At 45.8% G+C, this 19,106-nt stretch overlaps 1 protein-coding gene across 1 annotated transcript; it reads right to left on the bottom strand.

The window, feature by feature from the left end:
- Positions 1-67: 67 nt before the first annotated feature.
- On the bottom strand, positions 68-10,120 carry LOC132399536 (induced myeloid leukemia cell differentiation protein Mcl-1 homolog). Its single transcript, XM_059980005.1, has 3 exons — positions 9,656-10,120; positions 4,498-4,745; positions 68-2,016 (listed from the first exon to the last, which is right to left on the bottom strand). Exons 1-3 carry the CDS (start codon positions 10,029-10,031, stop codon positions 1,900-1,902), a joined length of 741 nt encoding a protein of 246 aa, XP_059835988.1. The 5' UTR covers positions 10,032-10,120; the 3' UTR covers positions 68-1,899.
- Between the last annotated feature and the right edge of the window lie 8,986 nt (positions 10,121-19,106).

Below are 19,106 nucleotides of genomic sequence, written 5' to 3'. Positions count from 1 at the left end.
AGATTGAACTTGTAGGTGAAATAGATAACTAGATTTGACAATCTGTAGAAATAAAACAGCAGAAAACTTTTTTTTTTCAAAAAAATACATTTAATTTACAATAAGCTGCCGTCTATTAACAATTGATGTATGGCAGTGGCCTTCCACTTTGGAGGCTACACTGATGGAGAGCTGAACTACGCCACGCCCTCATTTCCAACACCTACCTGGTGACTGACCAAAAGAAATACCATTCTCTCTTTGTGCACCAAACCAATACAGGTCACCCTCACGTTTGGACCTTGTGCCTGAAATACAATCTGGGAAAGCAGTGGCAAAGTGCATGTTAATCAAGGGTTTCATCAAATACCACAAATCGAAATCATCCCATACCAGGTCACACAGATTTTGTGCAAGTGGAGGCTGTTGTATAGGGCCAAATTTCCTCTGGCAACAGCCCCAGGAAAAAAACAAGCTGGATAAACAAGAAAGAGGGAAAAAGGATGAGGGGAAAAGGTGCGTTCTCATTTCCCGACACTGGTCTCTGTTTACCCATCGCTGGCATGTCTCAAGACCCGTAAGGCAGGGTTCTGGAGCCAAAGAGCCTGGTGTGATGGGGCTAAGCAAAGTGTCTCAGAATTAAACAACTTGCATTGAGCAGTGAAGCTTGTGTGGCAGGGAAAACCCTCAAAATTCCGGTGACTGGTGAAGAACAATTTTTAAAAACTGGGAATGTAGCCTTAAATAAATAGAGGGGATGCAACATTATAGATTAGAGGATTTATATTAATGATATTAAACAGAGCACAGTATTTCTCTGCCACTACAGCACCAGGGCTTCAAGCTGAGATCTGCAGGTCCACAAAGATGATGTTTCTTTGTGCACCAAGGACACTTCTGGAAGCTCCAGACACTGTAGAACTGAGTTGTGCCTTAATGCTGTGTACACTCACCCTTCAAGGAACGAGCCAAAATCACGACCATAGGAGCAAATTCTTTTTCTAAAGAAACCTGTTGCCCTTATTCGCCACAAAACACCCACCCTCCCACCGCCCCGTCCTCGGACATTTAAATTTATAACGTTGCCTGATTAAACAATATACAGAACATTTATTAATTCAAGTCAAATAATGTTGTCATTTAAAGTACTGTCAATACCCCAGATTAAACAAGGACAGGGACAATGTACTGTAAAAATGTACATTTTAAAAATTATTTCCCCCCTCAGCCCCCCTTCCCACCTGCTGATCATATAACTACAGCAATCCTGCTCTCTCACCATTTCACCTTTCTCACCATTTCACCTTCCCCACCCTGCATCCCTCTCCTTCAAGGACTTTGGGCAAAGACGATAGGAGAGAGGGAGTAAAATAGAGAGAGAGAGGAGAGAGACAGACAATTCACACTTAATGCTGGAAGAGTTCTTTTCAGTTTAATATCCGACCAGGTGCTGATGATCATGTGAGCCTGGTTACTGTGATAATAGTTCTTGAGTTTCACTGTCCAAACACTGCCTAGATAAAAGTTCAGTTTTGGAAGTTCCACAGTGTGCAGAAAATGGACGAGGCAAGGCTCTTGATCTCTCTCTCTCCCCCAAGCTCAGTCTCAGCAAAAGTCGGCAAATTGTTAACAACTCTCGAACCTTCTGGTTCCACATACACATAGTGGGAGGGAGGGCATGGGTACTTTGTACATGTACACCACAGCCCCCCCTCCCAAACTCAGTACAGGGCCAGTTCTGCCAGACACCACACCCCTATTTACGCACATCTTCCGGGTACGATAACCTGTGTCCTGAACTGCGTACACCTGGGCGGAAAATGGGCTGGAGGGGGTATGATGATGCGGAGAGCACAGCCGAGCGAAGAGCAACACTGTGTGCTTCAGGTCAGATGTGAGAGTACAGGATGAGATCAGAGTTCATCTTAGGAGATGCATGATACTCGCCCCTGCAATGCCAACTCCTGCGATCCACATCAATGCTTTCTTGGCGCTCTCTTCACTGTTACTTTCATGGAAGAACTTTGTGAAGCCATCCTGCAGGGGAAAGTCAAGTCAACTTTTATTGTCATTTCAACCATAACTGCTCGTACAGGACATAGTAAAAATGAGACGTTTTTCAGGACCATGGTGTTACATGACACATTACAAAAACTAGACTGAACTACATAATTAAAAAAAACAGAAAGCTACACTAGACTACAGACCTACACTGGACTACATAAAGTGCACAAAAACATTGCAGGCGTTACAATAAATAATAAACAAAAAGAATATAACTTTGAGGCACAGAGGTTTTCCACCCTCACCAGACGCTATACAAACGTGAACACCTGTTGCTAGTGCATTAACCAGCCTGAATGAATGACGATACACTCTTAAATGGCTGACTCTTCATTCCCAGCGGATAGCTAGACATGACTAACCACAGGATACAGGTACCAGAATGCATCACGGTCTAAAACTTCAACTGTATTTAAAATACATTTGGCCTTTCCTGCTAAATCTAACCTGGTGTATCCAATGAGATGAAGTGGATACCTCTAACACCAAAACCCTCCCCACTTTGAAAAATATTCTTCCTAAGATCAAGATAGCAATCCCCTTGATTAAATTTTAAGTCACTGGAGCCAATTCCCAAGTCAATTATTTCCAAGAATATCTGAGACTTATCTTGGGTAAGTATATAACATTCCAAGTGCTTTCTAACAAGGAAGTGCTGCTTTATTTTAAAATACAGCCACATTTTGTGCTGATTTTTAAAAAAAAATTAAGGTAGTGGCTGTTTTTACAACTTAATCGCTCTTTTAGTAATGTGTCAAGTGTGAACCCGAAAGATAAAAGTAAGCTTGGCATTATCTGTTACTTATTAGGCAAGAGCTGTTACATGTCGCCCCACCTCTTCCCAAAAAACCCGAAAAGTAAACAAGCTGCCGTTTTGCCAGTAATTCACATGTGAAAATGTCATGTGTAGGCAGCAGCAGAAGGGTGAGGTACCCGGGCAGGTCTCATGGTGGTACATGAATCAGAACATTTTCTGTTCACAACACAGCGTGGGCACAGAGCACTCTATAAATGCAGGGTCTTGTTTCCCCAGCAGCCCAAAAGGAATAACACCCTTTACCAAGAGCTGCAAGTCAGCTGCACCTCCATGGGTGAATGAAGAACTAGCATTACTAAGTGAATAGACACTTCATTAGCAAAAAGGGAAGGGGAGACAAAATCCATACAATAAACAATTCCCATGCTCAGTGACAAGATACCAAAATTGGCCTCTGGCTGCTAAGAGTAGTTGTGCAACTCAGCCCCAGGACATGAGTCAGCCATGTCCCACAGTGAAGTACAGTACATACTGTACTGGTGACGTGTCAATGCAATGTCATTCAGACACTGCCCAAGCAGAAATGCATCTGACTCTGACGCCTTCTTTCCTTCCCTTCCTCCCACTTTTCTCCCATCAGATTCCTCCTTTCCACTCACCCTTTCCCACTTATCACCTCCCAGCTTCTCACTTTCATTTCCCCTCCCCCCAGTCCACCTGGTCTCAATTATCACCTGCCAGCTCGTACTCCTCCCCACTTTCCACCCCAAACTCTTCTCTGCTTGGTACAAAGTGAATGCAGTGTTTAGGTACAATGTTTGGTACACTGTATTGTCTGAACCTAGCAACCTGTGATGACTCATTGTACCTGTACCTCACTGTACCCGACAATACACACAACTCTTGTATGATAAACTAGTGGCTTCCTAGGACCACTGATACAGGTAACCAAGACGATCTCCAGCCCGTTACATCTGCAGAAATTGAAAGACAATCATTCACAAACTGTTGCGAAAATTGACCCAAGGTCCAGCTGGTTGGCACACCCAGGGAAGAATTCAGCTATAACGTGTGTGCCTTCGAACAGGAGCAACTGCTCATTGTAGGGTTTGAAAGTAGAAGCCAGTAATGCATTTAATTCATATAAAACAGTACAGCACAGATCCTTCAGTCCACAAGTAATGTGCTGACCCTTTAACCTACTCCAACATCAATCTAATCCATTATCTATGAGCACCTTAAATGTCCCTAATATATCTATCTCTCCCATCACTCCTGGCAGCATGTTCAACAAATCCATCACTAAAAAAAACCTATTTGACATTACCCCATATTTTCCTCCAAACACCTTAAATTATGCCCCCCTTTTATTTGCCACTTCTGCCCTAGGGAAAAGTTGAGTGCTGTCCACTATACCTCTTATCAGCTGGTGTACATCCATCAAGTCACCTCTCATCCTTTCCTCAGAAGATATCTTCTCTAATCCAGGTATCATTCTGGTAAATTTCCTCAATGCCCTCTCTAAACCTCTCAGATTATCCCTATATTGAGGTGACCAGAATGAAACAATACTTCAAGTGTGGTCTAACCAGATCTACACCCACCGCAACCCCAGAGATGAGCTCCCACATCACCCAGGTCTTGAAATGAAGAGTACATGAAGAGTTAAAAAGCAGCGAAGTTGGTGACATTCTTACCCAACTGTTGTGAGTCTCCAGCCACTCCCTCGTCTCCTTGGTCAGGTACTGTGTGATTTGCGTGGCTATCTCATCAACATAATTGTCTGGCTGACTCTTCTTCAGGTAGTCTCCCAGCACTGCCCCGAATGCGATGAGACTCACTATCCGGCCCCAGTTGACCTCTCCATCGCTGAACATTTCTGCCGCCACCCCGGAGATGGCGTTGAGGTTACAGCTGTTGGAGTTGTTGAGGCGATTTATCATTCCTGGAGGAGTGGAAGGGTGAGAAGGAGGTCAATGCAACTGAAGTGAAATGTGCAAGAGGGCCAAACATAGGCCCTTTGTATTAACACATGTACCATTACATGCACACTGTTGACTACAATTTCCCATCAATCAACCAACTCAATTAAAATGGGTCAAACTGTTTTCTGATAGAGCACTACAGCACAGAAACAGGGCCCTTCAGCCCATCTAGTCAGTGCCAAACTGTTATTCCATCTAGTTCCGTATCCGTCCTATCCATGTATTTATCCAGATTCTCTTAAATGCTGCAAACCTGCATCCACCACTTCCCACTGGCAGCTCATTCCATACTTGCACCATCCTTGAGTGTGAACAAGTTCCCCCCCAGGCTTCCCTTAAATATTTCTCCTTAACCCAGACCTCTTGTTTTAGCCTTATCGCATCACCCTATCAATTTGTATACTCTATCAAATCTCCCCTCATTCTCCTATGCTCCATGAAATAAAATCCTAAACAATTCAACCTTTTCCTATAACTCGGGTCCTCAAGTTGCAGCAATCTGATTAAACACTTTTCAAAAAGAATCCAAGACATCAAAGAGTGGTAGGATAAGGTAATATTCAAAACTACAAGCTTAAAAGTAAAGAAAAACAATGAGGTAGATATTTACAACACACCAGCTAGACACATGGCTGGGACATTTAATGCCCAAATTTAGACATTCTCAGAGAATGTGGAGGAGATTCGATAGAGAGCCTCTACAGACGTGGCTCTTCAGCTGGAGAAGCTAGGGTTGTTCCCCCTCGAAGCAGACACTGTATTCAAAATGAAGAAATTTATGGAGGAACTATTGTCACTGGGTAAGCAAGCAGAGGACAATGCCTCAGGTGAGGGAACCAGAAAAACAAAGTTTTTCTTCAGCAAGCTATGATCAGGAATGATTGAACAGGTTGAATGTTAACAGTAAGTTGCAGAAATAGTCAAAAATATGAGAAAAAGAGGAAGAGTTCTCTCCAAGAGTTGGCAGTGGAACAATGGGCCAGAGGACATTCAATAAAGAACATGCAAATGCAGACTACAGGAGGAAGTGGGAACTGAAATATGATAGTTGTATTGACAGATTTCCTCCATTGTAAACCTGAACAATGGTAGTTATAGTTGAAATACATTCAAGCATGAGTTATCTGATCCTCTCCCCTCCTCCCTACGAGAGATCAAAGAGTTGCCCTTGCAGATGGCTCAAGATAGATTTGTTGGCACACTGAGTGTAGCCACCCACTAAAGCAATGTGGCCTTCTGAATGTGCTAGTTGTGCACATAATTGAAGATTAGATAACAGCCATAAACAAACTTGCTTAAAGCATGTTTACAAGATACAACTTTCTGCTTGAATTGTACAAGCAGCGACCATCTGGGGTTCCAAATTGTTCCCAGCAGCCAGTGAACCCAATGAAGCCGAAAGCATCTGTGATCTGATATTACAGTGACCCTTCATAACCCATGGCTGCAAGTGGTACTAAAAACACCTCTGGGGTAATCATGACAACTCAAGGTTGAGAACAGAGGAGAGCTACAGAAATCTTCCCAAAGCCAGTATAGTTCCAAATGCCAGCAAGGTGAAGCTCATAAGCCTACAGCTGAAGAAAACAGCTTCAAAGTACAAAAACACCCCAAGGTTTTAGGCCTTTAGAAATTTGTCACTCTGGAACAAAGAACACCCAAGGGGAGATTTAATTAAGGTGAACAGGAAATATCTTCCACATAGTTGAGGTGGGACAGATTTAATTGGAGGAAGGATTAGAAGGAATCTTAGTACTTTGGCTGGGGTTAGGGACTGAGAGACAGAGGCTGTGGATTATTTGAGGGAGCTGTGATCAACGACTGGAGATTGGCGACCCAGATGCGGAAGTGGGGAGGGAGGGAGGGAAGGACAAGGAATATCAAGTGACCGTTGCTCCTATCAACTAAAATTACAGACATTCCAGTAACTTTGCACTGGAAGGAGGGAAATGGAAGCACACCACACCCACACTACAAAGCCATCAGTATACAAGGGAGAGGGAAAAAACCCACCAAAAGCCTGCCAAACAGGTCTAGACTGACTGAATTAAACTGTATTCCTGGCTTCGAGAGGCTATTTATATTCAACCGCAAACAGTTTATTTAGCCAAGCTCTCACTGAGCAGGGAATTCATCTTGCCCAAGAAAAACAAACGGGAAGGCAAAGAGCAGGCACTTAATTATTCATTTCCTTCCAGTTCTCTAGTTGCAAATGGACACAAATTCAGAGGAGGTGGGAGTGGAGAGTGCAGACTTATGCCATCTGTTTTCCCCATAATAACAAGCCATCTTTGATAGTCAAGAGGAAACAAACAAGTTAACGCTGAGACACCTGGTGACAGTGAGGAAAATGTATTTTAGCTGGGGAGGATGCACACACAGCCAGGGCACTGGTCGTGTGTGTCAGCAAAAGTAGTAAGGCAGAAACAACCCGCTTATTCAGGAGCCCATGTGTCTGCAGTTGATGTTACACACAACAGTACAAATGGGAGCACAAATTGAGTCATTACAGGAGCCTGGCAGCATCTCACTCTTGGCCATTTTATCAAAGGTGTCTCTTCCCCCACCCCCACCCCACAAATCTTCCAAAACAGCCTCCTCTGACAAAGAGAAGATCAAAACTGAAAGTCCACACCCTCCACTATGCTAATACAAATGCAAGCTAAGCCAGTTACTTGCCCCATATGCAATTATCAGCTCTGCTGTTTCCTGATAAACAGCTCCCTACTCTCTGACTGCCCCACAAACCAACTGCAAAGCTCAAGGGTCCCGGAGGTTTGCAAACTGTCAAAGTCACCCTGAGCAGGAGACCTCAGCCCAGGAAACACTACACTGGGTTTTGTGGGCGGAAGTTAGTCAAGCCCTGGTGAGGTCAGAAATTAAAAACAGATGCAAATTCTCTGAGAGTAAACAGTCTCGGAGTGAAACAATTGCTTAAGAGTCACAGAGGACCTAAACTGAACAGCTGCCGCAATTTATTTTTGGAGGCGAGGGAAACGTGGGTGAGAGGGGCTCTTCTCTAGGCAGGCCCAGTGCTGCTAAAATGGGAAGACTGACCAAGTCCAGTTTACACCACATTGTACAGCTCACCCCAATCACAAAAACCCAAGCAAATTTCTTGGCCAGTTTGACAGCCCCCCCCCCCATGCCCACAGTAACCATGGCAGCAGATCAATGCACACTGCACCAGTCTCAAGTGTGTGCATTGTTCACAGCAATGAGGTCAACAATTCTCCACCAGCTCAGATCTCCCAATACAGGTACCTGATATTAAAGACAATTTAAACAATATGAATATTGGTGCAGTCCATAATAGTCTCTCACAGGAGCACAGGGCGAGGACACTTTGATGCCTCTGGGACAGTACTGAGAGACTGCTGCCATGAAGACCCTGCTGGTATCACAGGGGGTGTGGTGGGTGGGTGGGAGTGGTTGTCAGCTGAGCTCCTACATATTAAAACTTTGACTGTATTCTTTACAAATCTAATCCTCCCCCGTTATCTCAAGCTGCAGATGACTTGGGGAGTGGAAGAGTTGCAAAGACCAGACAGAGAGTACAGAGGGGGAGTCTGTCAATAACTAACAACTGCAACGCAATGCTTCCAGCTGCTAAGATCATTTTCAGTTTCCAAAGCGCAATAGGAATTTGCAGTCCCGAGAGAGGAAGTTCCCTCAAGAGGCATTACTGCCTGTTAAGTTAATCAAACAGAAACAAACAGCTAGCACTTGATTAACATATTTCCTCCAGAATCTTCAAAGTTTAGTAACATCTTTATACTCAGTCTGATTTGGGGAAAAAAAAGGCCCTGTAAATGGGAGCAACTTGAAGAGGATTACTGCCTTTGTACGTGGCCAAATGACACCCCTCTGCAGCAAGACTCCCTCTGGGATTTTAATAGCAGTCCCTCAGTAGGGGTGCAAACCCCCAAGCCAAGATGAAAGTACAAACGACGATGCCAAGGCTACATCTTGTTGTCAGACGAAATTATTGCAACAGAGCGCTTGTTTTGTAGAAATGAGCATCTAGAACTCAAATACTGACTGACCTTGCCCCACCTCTTCAAAGAGAGCTTGTCATTAAAACAAGTCCAGAACTCGGCAAATGCTATATAATCGTACTTCACATCAAAGATTAACATATCCTGTTGCCGTGAACAAAACTCCTTATTAGGAACCCAAAAAAGGGGACATTAAAGGGATATCGGCTGTTAAAATCCAAGCCAGATTTTAGGGAAATTAAACATCAAGACTTCACTTAAGGGAACCCTAAACAAACCGACAAGAATCACTTGCCAAAGGCGTAAATAGATATTAAGCAGCTCAACTTAAGCAAAATACCATAACAACACATTTTCAAAATTAAAGATGGCATAAAGGGCGAAACAGAAGGAGATTCGGGTAGGAATTTAGATTGTCGGGGGGGGGGAAGAGGAGGGTGTTAAGGGGAGCAGGGGGTACACAAAGGCCCTTTGGACGAAACAGGGGAAGGTGACGGCTTGTACCCAAAGCTGCAAGGACATAGTTTTTTTAAAAAAGACCAGAGAAGTGAAATTAGCAGCCGGAGAGAGTTAAAAGAAGTGCAACTGGCAGCCGCAATGAAGACCTATGAGAATGTAGGGGCAAAGACTCCAGCCGGAAATAGGCAAAAGAATACAAGACGCAGAAACACAGGCCAAAAGGGGTAGTCAAGAGGGCAAGGGGAGGAACGATGCCAATAAGCACTAAGCAAGGTTAAGGAAGCCAGGAGCCATTGTGTGGCGAAAGATTCCCGTCAGTAGCCGAGAATGAGGAAGTGGCCCAAGGGCAAACACTAGTGCCAGAGGGGCGGACAGTTCCCCCCACCCCGCGGACCCGACCCGCCAACACCCACCGGTGAACGCCGTCCGGTGCTTCTCGATCAGGCGGCCGCCGATCCTCTGCAAGGTCTCGGCCGCCTGCCGCTCGGCGCTGCTCTGCTGCGGCCTCCAGCACAGCCAGCCGCCGCGGTCGCCGGCGCCCGTGTACTCGCGCAGGAAGCCGTCGACCAGCGAGTAGGTGCTACTGTACAGGGCGTCGTGGCAGGGCGGCTCGCTCTCCACCGGGCTCTGAGGCAGCGAGCCGTCCCGGGCCGCCCAGGCGGCGGTGGCGGTGGCGGTGGCGGCGGCCGGCCCCCGCGACGGCCCCAGGCAGTAAAACTGATTCTGCAGCTGCAGCATGGTGCTGGTCGAGCTGCGGTTCAAGGCCATTAACGTCTGCTCCATCGACATCACCCCGTCCCGTCCCGTCCTGTCCTGTGCCCGGCTTAAAATGGCGGCTCCGCAAAAACACCCTCTTTCTTTCTTCTCCCACCGAGCCGCTTCCCACCAATGGGCGAAGGGGAGATGCCCTGGCCTCGCCTCCAATAGGAGGGAAGAGTGCGTCCTACGTAGGGCTTCCAGAGGGCGGGGAGCGTTACGTCACCGCTCAGCCGCTCCGGGTATGTTCTAGAAACTGTTGTGTGGGTGCCGAGCAACAAGGGCCAAGTGCCCGAGGACCGGGGGAGGGGGGGAAGGATGAGGGGCACAAAGTTACAGGTGAAGCCCAGAGGGGGTGGGTGAAGTACACAGCTGGAAAGTTGACTGATGAAAGTCCCATGCCAACATGTTATTCTACTTTCCATTTCGATATGCTATTCTTCTTCCCATTCCCCGCCCAACATGTCATTCCACATAAACAGGTGAAACCCAAAGGTGGTGGGTGAAGTAAACAGCTGGAATGTTGACTGGTGAAAGTCCCATGCCAACATGTTATTCTACTTTCCATTTCGATATGCTATTCCTCTTCCCATTCCCATTTCGATATGCTATTCCTCTTCCCATTCCCATTTCGATATGCTATTCCTCTTCCCATTCCAACATGTTATTCCACTTCTCATTCCCATGCCGACATGTTATTCTACTTTCCATTTCGATATGCTATTCCTCTTCCCATTCCAACATGTTATTCCACTTCTCATTCCCATGCCGACATGTTATTCCACTTCTCATTCCCATTCCAACATGTTATTCCACTTCTCATTCCCATGCCGACATGTTATTCTACTTTCCATTTCGATATGCTATTCTTCCCATTCACATTTTGATATGCTATTCCACATCCACAGGTGAAACCTAAAGGAGGTGGGTGAAGTAAAGAGCTGGAATGTTGACTGGTGAAAGACCCATGCCGACATGTTATTCTACTTTGTCTTCCCATTCCAACATGTTATTCCACTTCTCATTCCCATTCCGACATGTCAATCCACGGCCACCTCACCTGTTGCGATGACCTACGCTCAGTTTGGAGAAGCAACACCTTATTAACCGTCTGGGTAGCCTCCAACCTGATGGCATGAACATTGATTTCTCAAACTATCCGTAATGCCCTCCCCTTCACCATTCCCCATCCCCTTTACCCTCTCTCACCTTATCTCTTTACCTGCCCATCGCCTCCCTCTGGTGTTCCACTTTTCTTTCTTCCATGGCCTTCTGTCCTCTCCTACTTCATCCATACGATAAAGGAGCAGAAGTAGGCCATTCAGCCCATTGAGTCTGCTCTGCCATTCAATCATGGGCTGACCCAACTCTTCCAGTCATCCCCACTCCCCTGCCTTCTCCCCATACCTTTGATGCCCTGGCTAATCAAGAACCTATCTATCTCTGCTTTAAATGCACCCAGTGACTTGGCCTCTACTACTGCAACAAATTCCACAGATCTACCACCCTCTGAATAAAGTAATTTCTCTGCATCTCTGTTCTAAGTGGATGTACTTCAACCTGAAGTGGTGCCTTCTTGTCCTAGACTCCCCTACCATGGGAAATAACTTTGCAACATCTAATCTGTTCAGGCCTTTTAACATTTGGAATGTTTCTATGAGATCCCCCTCATTCTCCTGAACTCCAGGGAATACAGTCCAAGAGCTGCCAGATGTTCCTCTTACAGTAACCCTTTCATTCCTGGAATTATTCTTGTGAATCTTCTGTGAACCGTTTCCAATATCAGTATATCCTTTCTAAAATAAGGAGCCCAAAACTGCACACAATATTCCAAGTGTGGTCTCACAAGTGCCTTCTAGAGCCTCAACATCACATCCCTGATCTTATATTCTATCCCTCTAGAAATGAATGTCAACATTACATTTGCTTTCTTCACCACCAACTCAACCTGGAGATGAACCTTTAGGGTATCCTGCACAAGAACTCCCAAGTCCCTTTGCATCTCTTCTCTCCCCATCTAAATAATAGTCTGCCCATTCATTTCTTCCACCAAAGTGTATGACCATACACTTTCCAACATTTTATTTCATTTGCCACTTCTTTGCCCATTCCCCTAAACTATCTAAGTCTCTCTTCAGGCTCTCTGTTTCCTCAACACTACCAGCTCCTCCACCTATCTTTGTACCATCAGCAAATTTAGCCACAAATCCATAAATTCCGTAGTTCAAATCATTGACAGACATCGTAAAAAGCAGCGGTCCCAACACCAAACCCCATGGAACTCCACTGGTAACCGGCCAGAATAGGATCCCTTTATTCCCACTCTCTGTTTTCTGCCGATCAGCCAATGCTCCACCCATGCTAGTAACTTCCCTGTAATTCCATGGGATCTTATCTCGCTAAGCAGCCTCATGTGCGGCACCTTGTCAAAGACCTTTTGAAAATCCAAGTACACCAGGTCTACTGCATCTCCTTTGTCTACCCTGCTTGTAATTTTCTCAAAAAAAATTTTGCAGTAGGTTAGTCAGGCAGGATTTCCCTTTTGGGAAACCATGCTGGCTTTCGCCTATTTTGTCAGGTGCCTCCATGTTCTCCATAATCTCATCGGTAACTATCCAGCCCTGTATCTCTTTCACCAATCACCCCTCCTGCCCCTCCTCTCACCTTCTAACACTGACTCCTCATCTTTTTTTCTCCCGGCCTGCTGAAGCGTCTCGGCCTGAAACGCTGACTACTCTTTTCCATAGTTACTGCCTGACCTGCTGAGTTCCTCCACCAATTTTTGCGTGTTGCTTGGATTTCCAGCAACTGTAGATTTTTATCTTGTTTATTAAGGTGCTGAAGCAACTCAATGGGTTGGACAGTGTCTATTGAGGTGATGTTTTAGGCCTAGTCATTGTCTGTTCATTTCACAGTAAGGAAGCAGGTGATCTGTCTTAAGTTGGAGAGGGTTCAGGAGAGATTCAATAGGTTGTCGCCGGGACTGGAAGACTTGAAGTATAAGGGGAGGTAAGACAGGCTGGGATTAGGGGTTGCTATTGTTTTATGATTGCCACATCTATCAAAACGTCGCAAAAACAAAGGAGCTGGTTGTGGATTACAGGATGAATGGAGACCAGCTAACCCCTATTGACATCAGTGGATCTGGGGTTGAGACGGTGAACAGCTTTATGTTCCTTGGCATGAACTGCCTAGGATCTCATGTGGTCTATACATACCGGCTGTGAAAAAGGCACAGCAGCACCTCTTTCACCTCAGATGGTTGAGGAAGTTTAGTGTGGGCCCCCAAATCATAAGAACTTTCTACAGGGGCACAATTGAGAACATCCTGACTGTCTGCACCACTGCCTGGTATGGGAACTGTACTTCCCTCAATCGCAGGACTCTGCAGAGAGTGGTGCAGACAGCCCAGCGCATCTGAACTTCCCACTATTCAGGACATTTACAGAGACAGGTGTGTAAAAAGGGCCCGAAGGATCACTGGGGTCCCGAGTCACCCCAACCACAAACCGTTCCAGCTGCTACCATCTGGGAAATGGTACCGCAGCATAAAAGCCCAGGACCAACAGGCTCCGGGACAGCTTCTTCCACCAGGCCATCAGACCAATTAATTCATGGTGACACAATTGTATTTCTATGTTATATTGACTGTCCTGTTGTACATACTATTTATTATAAATTACTATAAATGCACATTGTACATTTAGACAGAGACGTAACAAAGATCTTTACTCCTTGTGTATATGAAGGATGTAAATAATCATTGAAAAGCTTGCCTTACAGATCAAATCAACACAGTGCATTGAGATAGAACGCATTGCTAGATTTAACAGGAGTTTGGATAGGTACATGATGAGGAAAGGGCTTGGAAGATTATAGGCCAAATGCGAACAAGTGGGACGAGCAGGGAGGATGCTGTGGACGGCATAAGCCAGTTGGGCTGAGGGTCTTGTTTCTCTGCTGTGTTACTTTGTGTCTCCATGAATGCAGAATAAAGTGCGGTGCAGGTAAACAATAAGAGATCATAATGAGATCGACTGTGAGGTGGAGTCCATCTCATCGTACCAGGGGACCAGTTATTCGGCCTACAACAGTGCGGTAGATGCTTCCCTCGAGGCTGGCGGTTTGCGCTTTCAGGCTTTGGTACCTTCTGCCGATGGAGAGGCAAGAAGAGGGAATTTCTGAGGAGGGGGTCTTTGATTTGTGCTGGCTGCTTTACCGAGGCAGACAGAGTCCGTGGAGAGGGGGGTGGTTCCTGCGATGTGCTGAGCCGATAGTTGTTCTCGGAGTGGAAGGGAGTGGGGGGAGGGCTGGGAGATGGAGACCTGCACAAGACAGAGGAGTGCAGATTGACCAGAAGTCTTCCCCTCCTCCCTGGCGTTGGTGTTCAATCGCAGCGGATGCACAAGAGATTTTGCGGACACTGGAAATCTGGATCTACACACACAAAGCACTGGTGCAATGGGGCCATCAAAGCTGCAATGCCCCACCGGTGGCTGCCCTCAAGAACGTGAATACAAAACGGCGTGGGAGGAAGACTAGTAGCATCACAAAGGATCTCACTCCCATCGGGGAGGAACCATCCACACCGAGACTACCAAACTCAAAAACAGTTACCTTCCCCAAGCAGTGAGGCTGAACAACACATCTACCCACTAACCCAACCCTCCACACCCCCAACCACCACTGCTTTATCACTTCCTGTCAGTCACTTTATGCACAGACACTCCTGTATCGACATACAATCAAAATATGTATATGCAGAATATAGTATTAATGGTAAGACTCTTGGCAGTGTGGAGGATCAGAGGGATCTTGGGGTCCGAGTCCATAGGACACTCAAAGCAGCTGCGCAGGTTGACTCTGTGGTTAAGAAGGTGTACGGTGTGTTGGCCTTCATCAATCGTGGAGTTGAATTTAGGAGCCGAGAGATAATGTTGCAGCTATATAGGGCCCTGGTCAGACCCCACTTGGAGTACTGTGCTCAGTTCTGGTTGCCTCACTATAGGAAGGATGTGGAAGCGATAGAAAGGGTGCAGAGGAGATTTACAAGAATGTTGCCTGGATTGGGGAGCGCTGACCCCTGTGACACACCATTCACCACTGATTGCCAGCCAGAGAAACGCCCATGTATCCCAACTCTGTGGTTTCTATTTGTTTACCAATCCTCTATCCATGCATCGCCTTCAACTTCTATGCATCTTTATCTTATGGAAATGTCTTTTATGCGGCACCTTATCGAATGCCTTCTGGAAATCCGAGTAAATAACTTTCATCAGTTCCCCTGTATCCACTCCACTCGTTATATCCTGAAAGAACTCCAGCAAGTTTGTCAAACAGGACCTTTGCCTTTGCTGAATCCACGCTGCATCTGCCTGATGGATCCATTTCTTTCCAGATGCCTCCCTATTTCTTCATTAGTGACAGCTTCAAGCATTTTTCGAATGACAGATGTTAGATGTTAAACTAACTGGCCTGTAGTTACCTGTCTTTTGCCTGCATCCTTTTTTGAACAGTGGTGTGACATTCGCCTTCTTCCAATCTGTCAGGACCTGCCCAGAGTCCAGAGATTTTTGGCAAATCATATTTTGTCAAATGCTCTCTTTTTACACCACATGCTTTTTATATATTCCTTGTTGCAAAACAACAAATTTCATGTCATGCCAGAGACATTAAACCTGCAGATCTCCACAGAGGCTTGTCGCAGGAAAACAGCATCCATCGAGGACCGTCCCCCCCCCACTCCTCCACCAGGCAGGCCATTCTCTCTTCTCATTGCTGCCATCAGGAGCCCCAGGACCCACACCGCCAGGTTCAGGAACAGTTATCACCCTGAACCATCAGGCTCCTGAACCACCCCCCCCCCCCAACACTGAACCAACAACTGATGGACTCACTTTCAAGGACCCTTCAATTCATGTTCTTGATATTTATTCCTTATTTATGATTAGTATTTTGGTTTTTTCCCATTATTTTTATATTTGCACAGTTTGCTGTCAGTCGTTGGCCTGTCTTGTTACGTTCAGTTTTCCATCCCCATTCTCTCACGACTGCAGTCGGAGGTACTCACCTGCTTCAGAATCGTACCAGTGCCCAAGAAGAACAGAATGAGTATCATCCAGCAGCACTCATATCTCTGTGATGGCTGGTCATGGCTAGAATCAACTCCTGCCTAAGCAGGGCCCTGGACCCGCTGCAATTTGCCTATCGTTACTACAGGTCTACAGCGGATGCAATCTCACTGGCTCTCCGCTCAGCCCTGGATCAGCTGTCCATGGGCTACAGCTCAGTGTTTAACACAATCATACCCTGAGTTCCAATCAACAAGCTCCAAACCCTGGGCCTCTCTCTGCCCCTGGATCCTTGACTTCCTTCACAGTCTGTGCAGATCAGACAATCAAGGACGCGCGATTAGCCCACTGCTCTACTCCCGCTACACCCACGACTGTGTGGCTGGCCACAACTCAAAGGGCATCTATAAATTTGCCGACAACACAACTATCATTGGCAGAATTTCCGATGGTGATGAGGAGGCAACGACAACCTTGCACTCACCGTTAGTAACACCACAGTTACTTAAGCAAGGGAAAGTTGAGGGAACACGTGTCATTCCTCATCGAGGGAACAGTCTCCATTCCTCATCGAGGGAACAGTCTCCATTCCTCATCGAGGGAACAGTCTCCATTTCTCATCGAGGGAACACGTGTCATTCCTCATCGAGGGAACACGTGTCATTCCTCATCGAGGGAACACATGTCATTCCTCATCGAGGGAACACTCTCCATTCCTCATCGAGGGAACACGTGTCATTCCTCATCGAGGGAACAGTCTCCATTCCTCATCGAGGGAACAGTCTCCATTTCTCATCGAGGGAACACATGTCATTCCTCATCGAGGGAACACGTGTCATTCCTCATCGAGGGAACACATGTCATTCCTCATCGAGGGAACACTCTCCATTCCTCATCGAGGGAACACGCGTCATTCCTCATCGAGGGAACACGTGTCATTCCTCATCGATGGAACACTCTCCATTCCTCATCGAGGGAACACGCTCCATTCCTCATCGAGGGATCAGAAGTGAAAAGATGAGCAGCTTCGTGTTCCTGGGTGTCAATATCTCTGAGGATCTCTGGGCACAACGGCAGCTATACTTCACTCAGAGTTTGTGGAGATTTGTCCCATCACCAATCACACTCGCAACTTTCTACAGAGGTACCATAGACAGCATTCCAACTGGTCTAAATGGAGGGGGCACTGCACAGGATCGGAGAAAGCTGCAGAAAGTTGTAAACTGAGCCAGCTCCATCACAGGCACTGGCCTCCCCAGCATCAAGGACATCTTCAAAAGGTAATGCCTCAAAAAAGTGGCCTCCATCATTAAGGACCCCCATCACCCAGGACATGCCCTTTTCTCACTGTTACCGCCAGGGAGGAGGTACAGAAGCCTGAAGACACACACTCAACGTTTCAGCAATGACTACTTCCCCTCTGCCATCCGATTTCTGAATGGACAATGAACCCGTGAACACCACCTCACTATTGTTTTCCTCTCTTTTTGCACTACTTATTTAATTTTTTAAAATATTATACCTACCGTAATTTATATTTTTTATGATTATGCATTGCAATGTACTGCTAGCACAAAACAACAAATTTCATCAAATATCCCAGTGATATTAAACCTGGCTCTGATTCATCCACTCTGTTGGGTTTTTTTTGTATTTACAGTGAATGCCCACAAGAAAATGAATTTCAGGATTGTATTTCAAAGTTCAAAGTACATTTATTATCAAAGTTTGTATACAGTACATTCGACAACCTTGAGATTTGTTTTTTCACCGGCAGCTGCAAAACAAAGAACCCATTAAAAGAAAAGGACCATCAAACACCCAGTACACAGAGAGAAAAGAAAATAGTAGCATAGAAAGCCTACTTCACGATACAGGCCCTTTGGCCCACAAAGTTGAGCCGAACATGTCCCTACCTTAGAAATTACTAAGCTTACCCATAGCTCTCTATTTTTCTAAGCTCCATCTACCTATCTAAAAGTCTCTTAAAAGACCCTAGCGATATATACACAATAAGCCTAAGACTTTTGCACCATACTAGAGATAAAATATAATGGTAATTTATAGTGTTTTTTATTATGTATTGCAATGTACAGCTGCCACACATAACAAATTTCACGATGTTTTCTGGTGATATTAAACCTGATTCTGATTTGAGCAGCAGGGAAGAAGCTGTTCTTGTCCGACTGTCCAGGCTTCCGAGCTCCAGTATCTTCTCCCAGAAGGTCGGGTGGGAATCGGTGGTGATACAGTTGGCCTCCTGAAGCCACACACTGTGAAGGCAGACCAGATGGAAGGAGGTGACGACCCTGGGACAGTGTTTGAGACTTTCTACAGGTTCTGTCAGTCCAGTATAGATTGGTTGCCTACCCAACTGAGATACAACCCATCAGGAGACTTTTGCAGCCCCTCTGTAGAAATTTGAGAGAATCCAATCTTCTGCGGTTTTGAGGAAAGGCCAACGTGTGTGCGAGTATCGGACTGTGTTGCGTGTAGCTAGGCTGGAGGTGTGTCATGGATGAAGTTTTGCATCTCATTCCTAACATAATTGTATCATTGTGATAGTTAAAAATACCTTGACAAGAATTTCATTCTTTTAAAAGGAAGCATGTGGCAAGAGAGATATGACAGGTATGAACATAGAACATAGAAAACCTACATCACAATACAGGCCCTTCGGCCCACAATGCTGTGCCGAACATGTCCCTACCTTAGAAATTACCTAGGGTTACCCATAGCCTTCTATTTTTCTAAGCTCCATGTACCTATTCAAAAGTCTCTTAAAAGACCCTAATGTATCTGTCTCCACCTCCGTTGCCGGCAGCCCATTCCACACACTCACCACTCTGAGTAAAAAACTTAACCCTGACATCTCCTCTGTATCTACTCCCCAGCACCTTAAACCTGAGTCCTCTTGTGGCAACCATTTCAGCCCTGGGAAAAAGCCTCTGACTATCCACACAATCAATGCTTCTCATCATCTTGTACAGCTCAATCATGCAAAAGCAAAAAAAGGAAGCAAATAGCATTCAGAGCT

Source organism: Hypanus sabinus, chromosome 9 (genome assembly GCF_030144855.1).
Source record: "Hypanus sabinus isolate sHypSab1 chromosome 9, sHypSab1.hap1, whole genome shotgun sequence".
Classification (NCBI taxonomy): Eukaryota; Metazoa; Chordata; class Chondrichthyes; order Myliobatiformes; family Dasyatidae; genus Hypanus; species Hypanus sabinus.
This window is presented reverse-complemented; position numbering and strand designations above follow the sequence as displayed.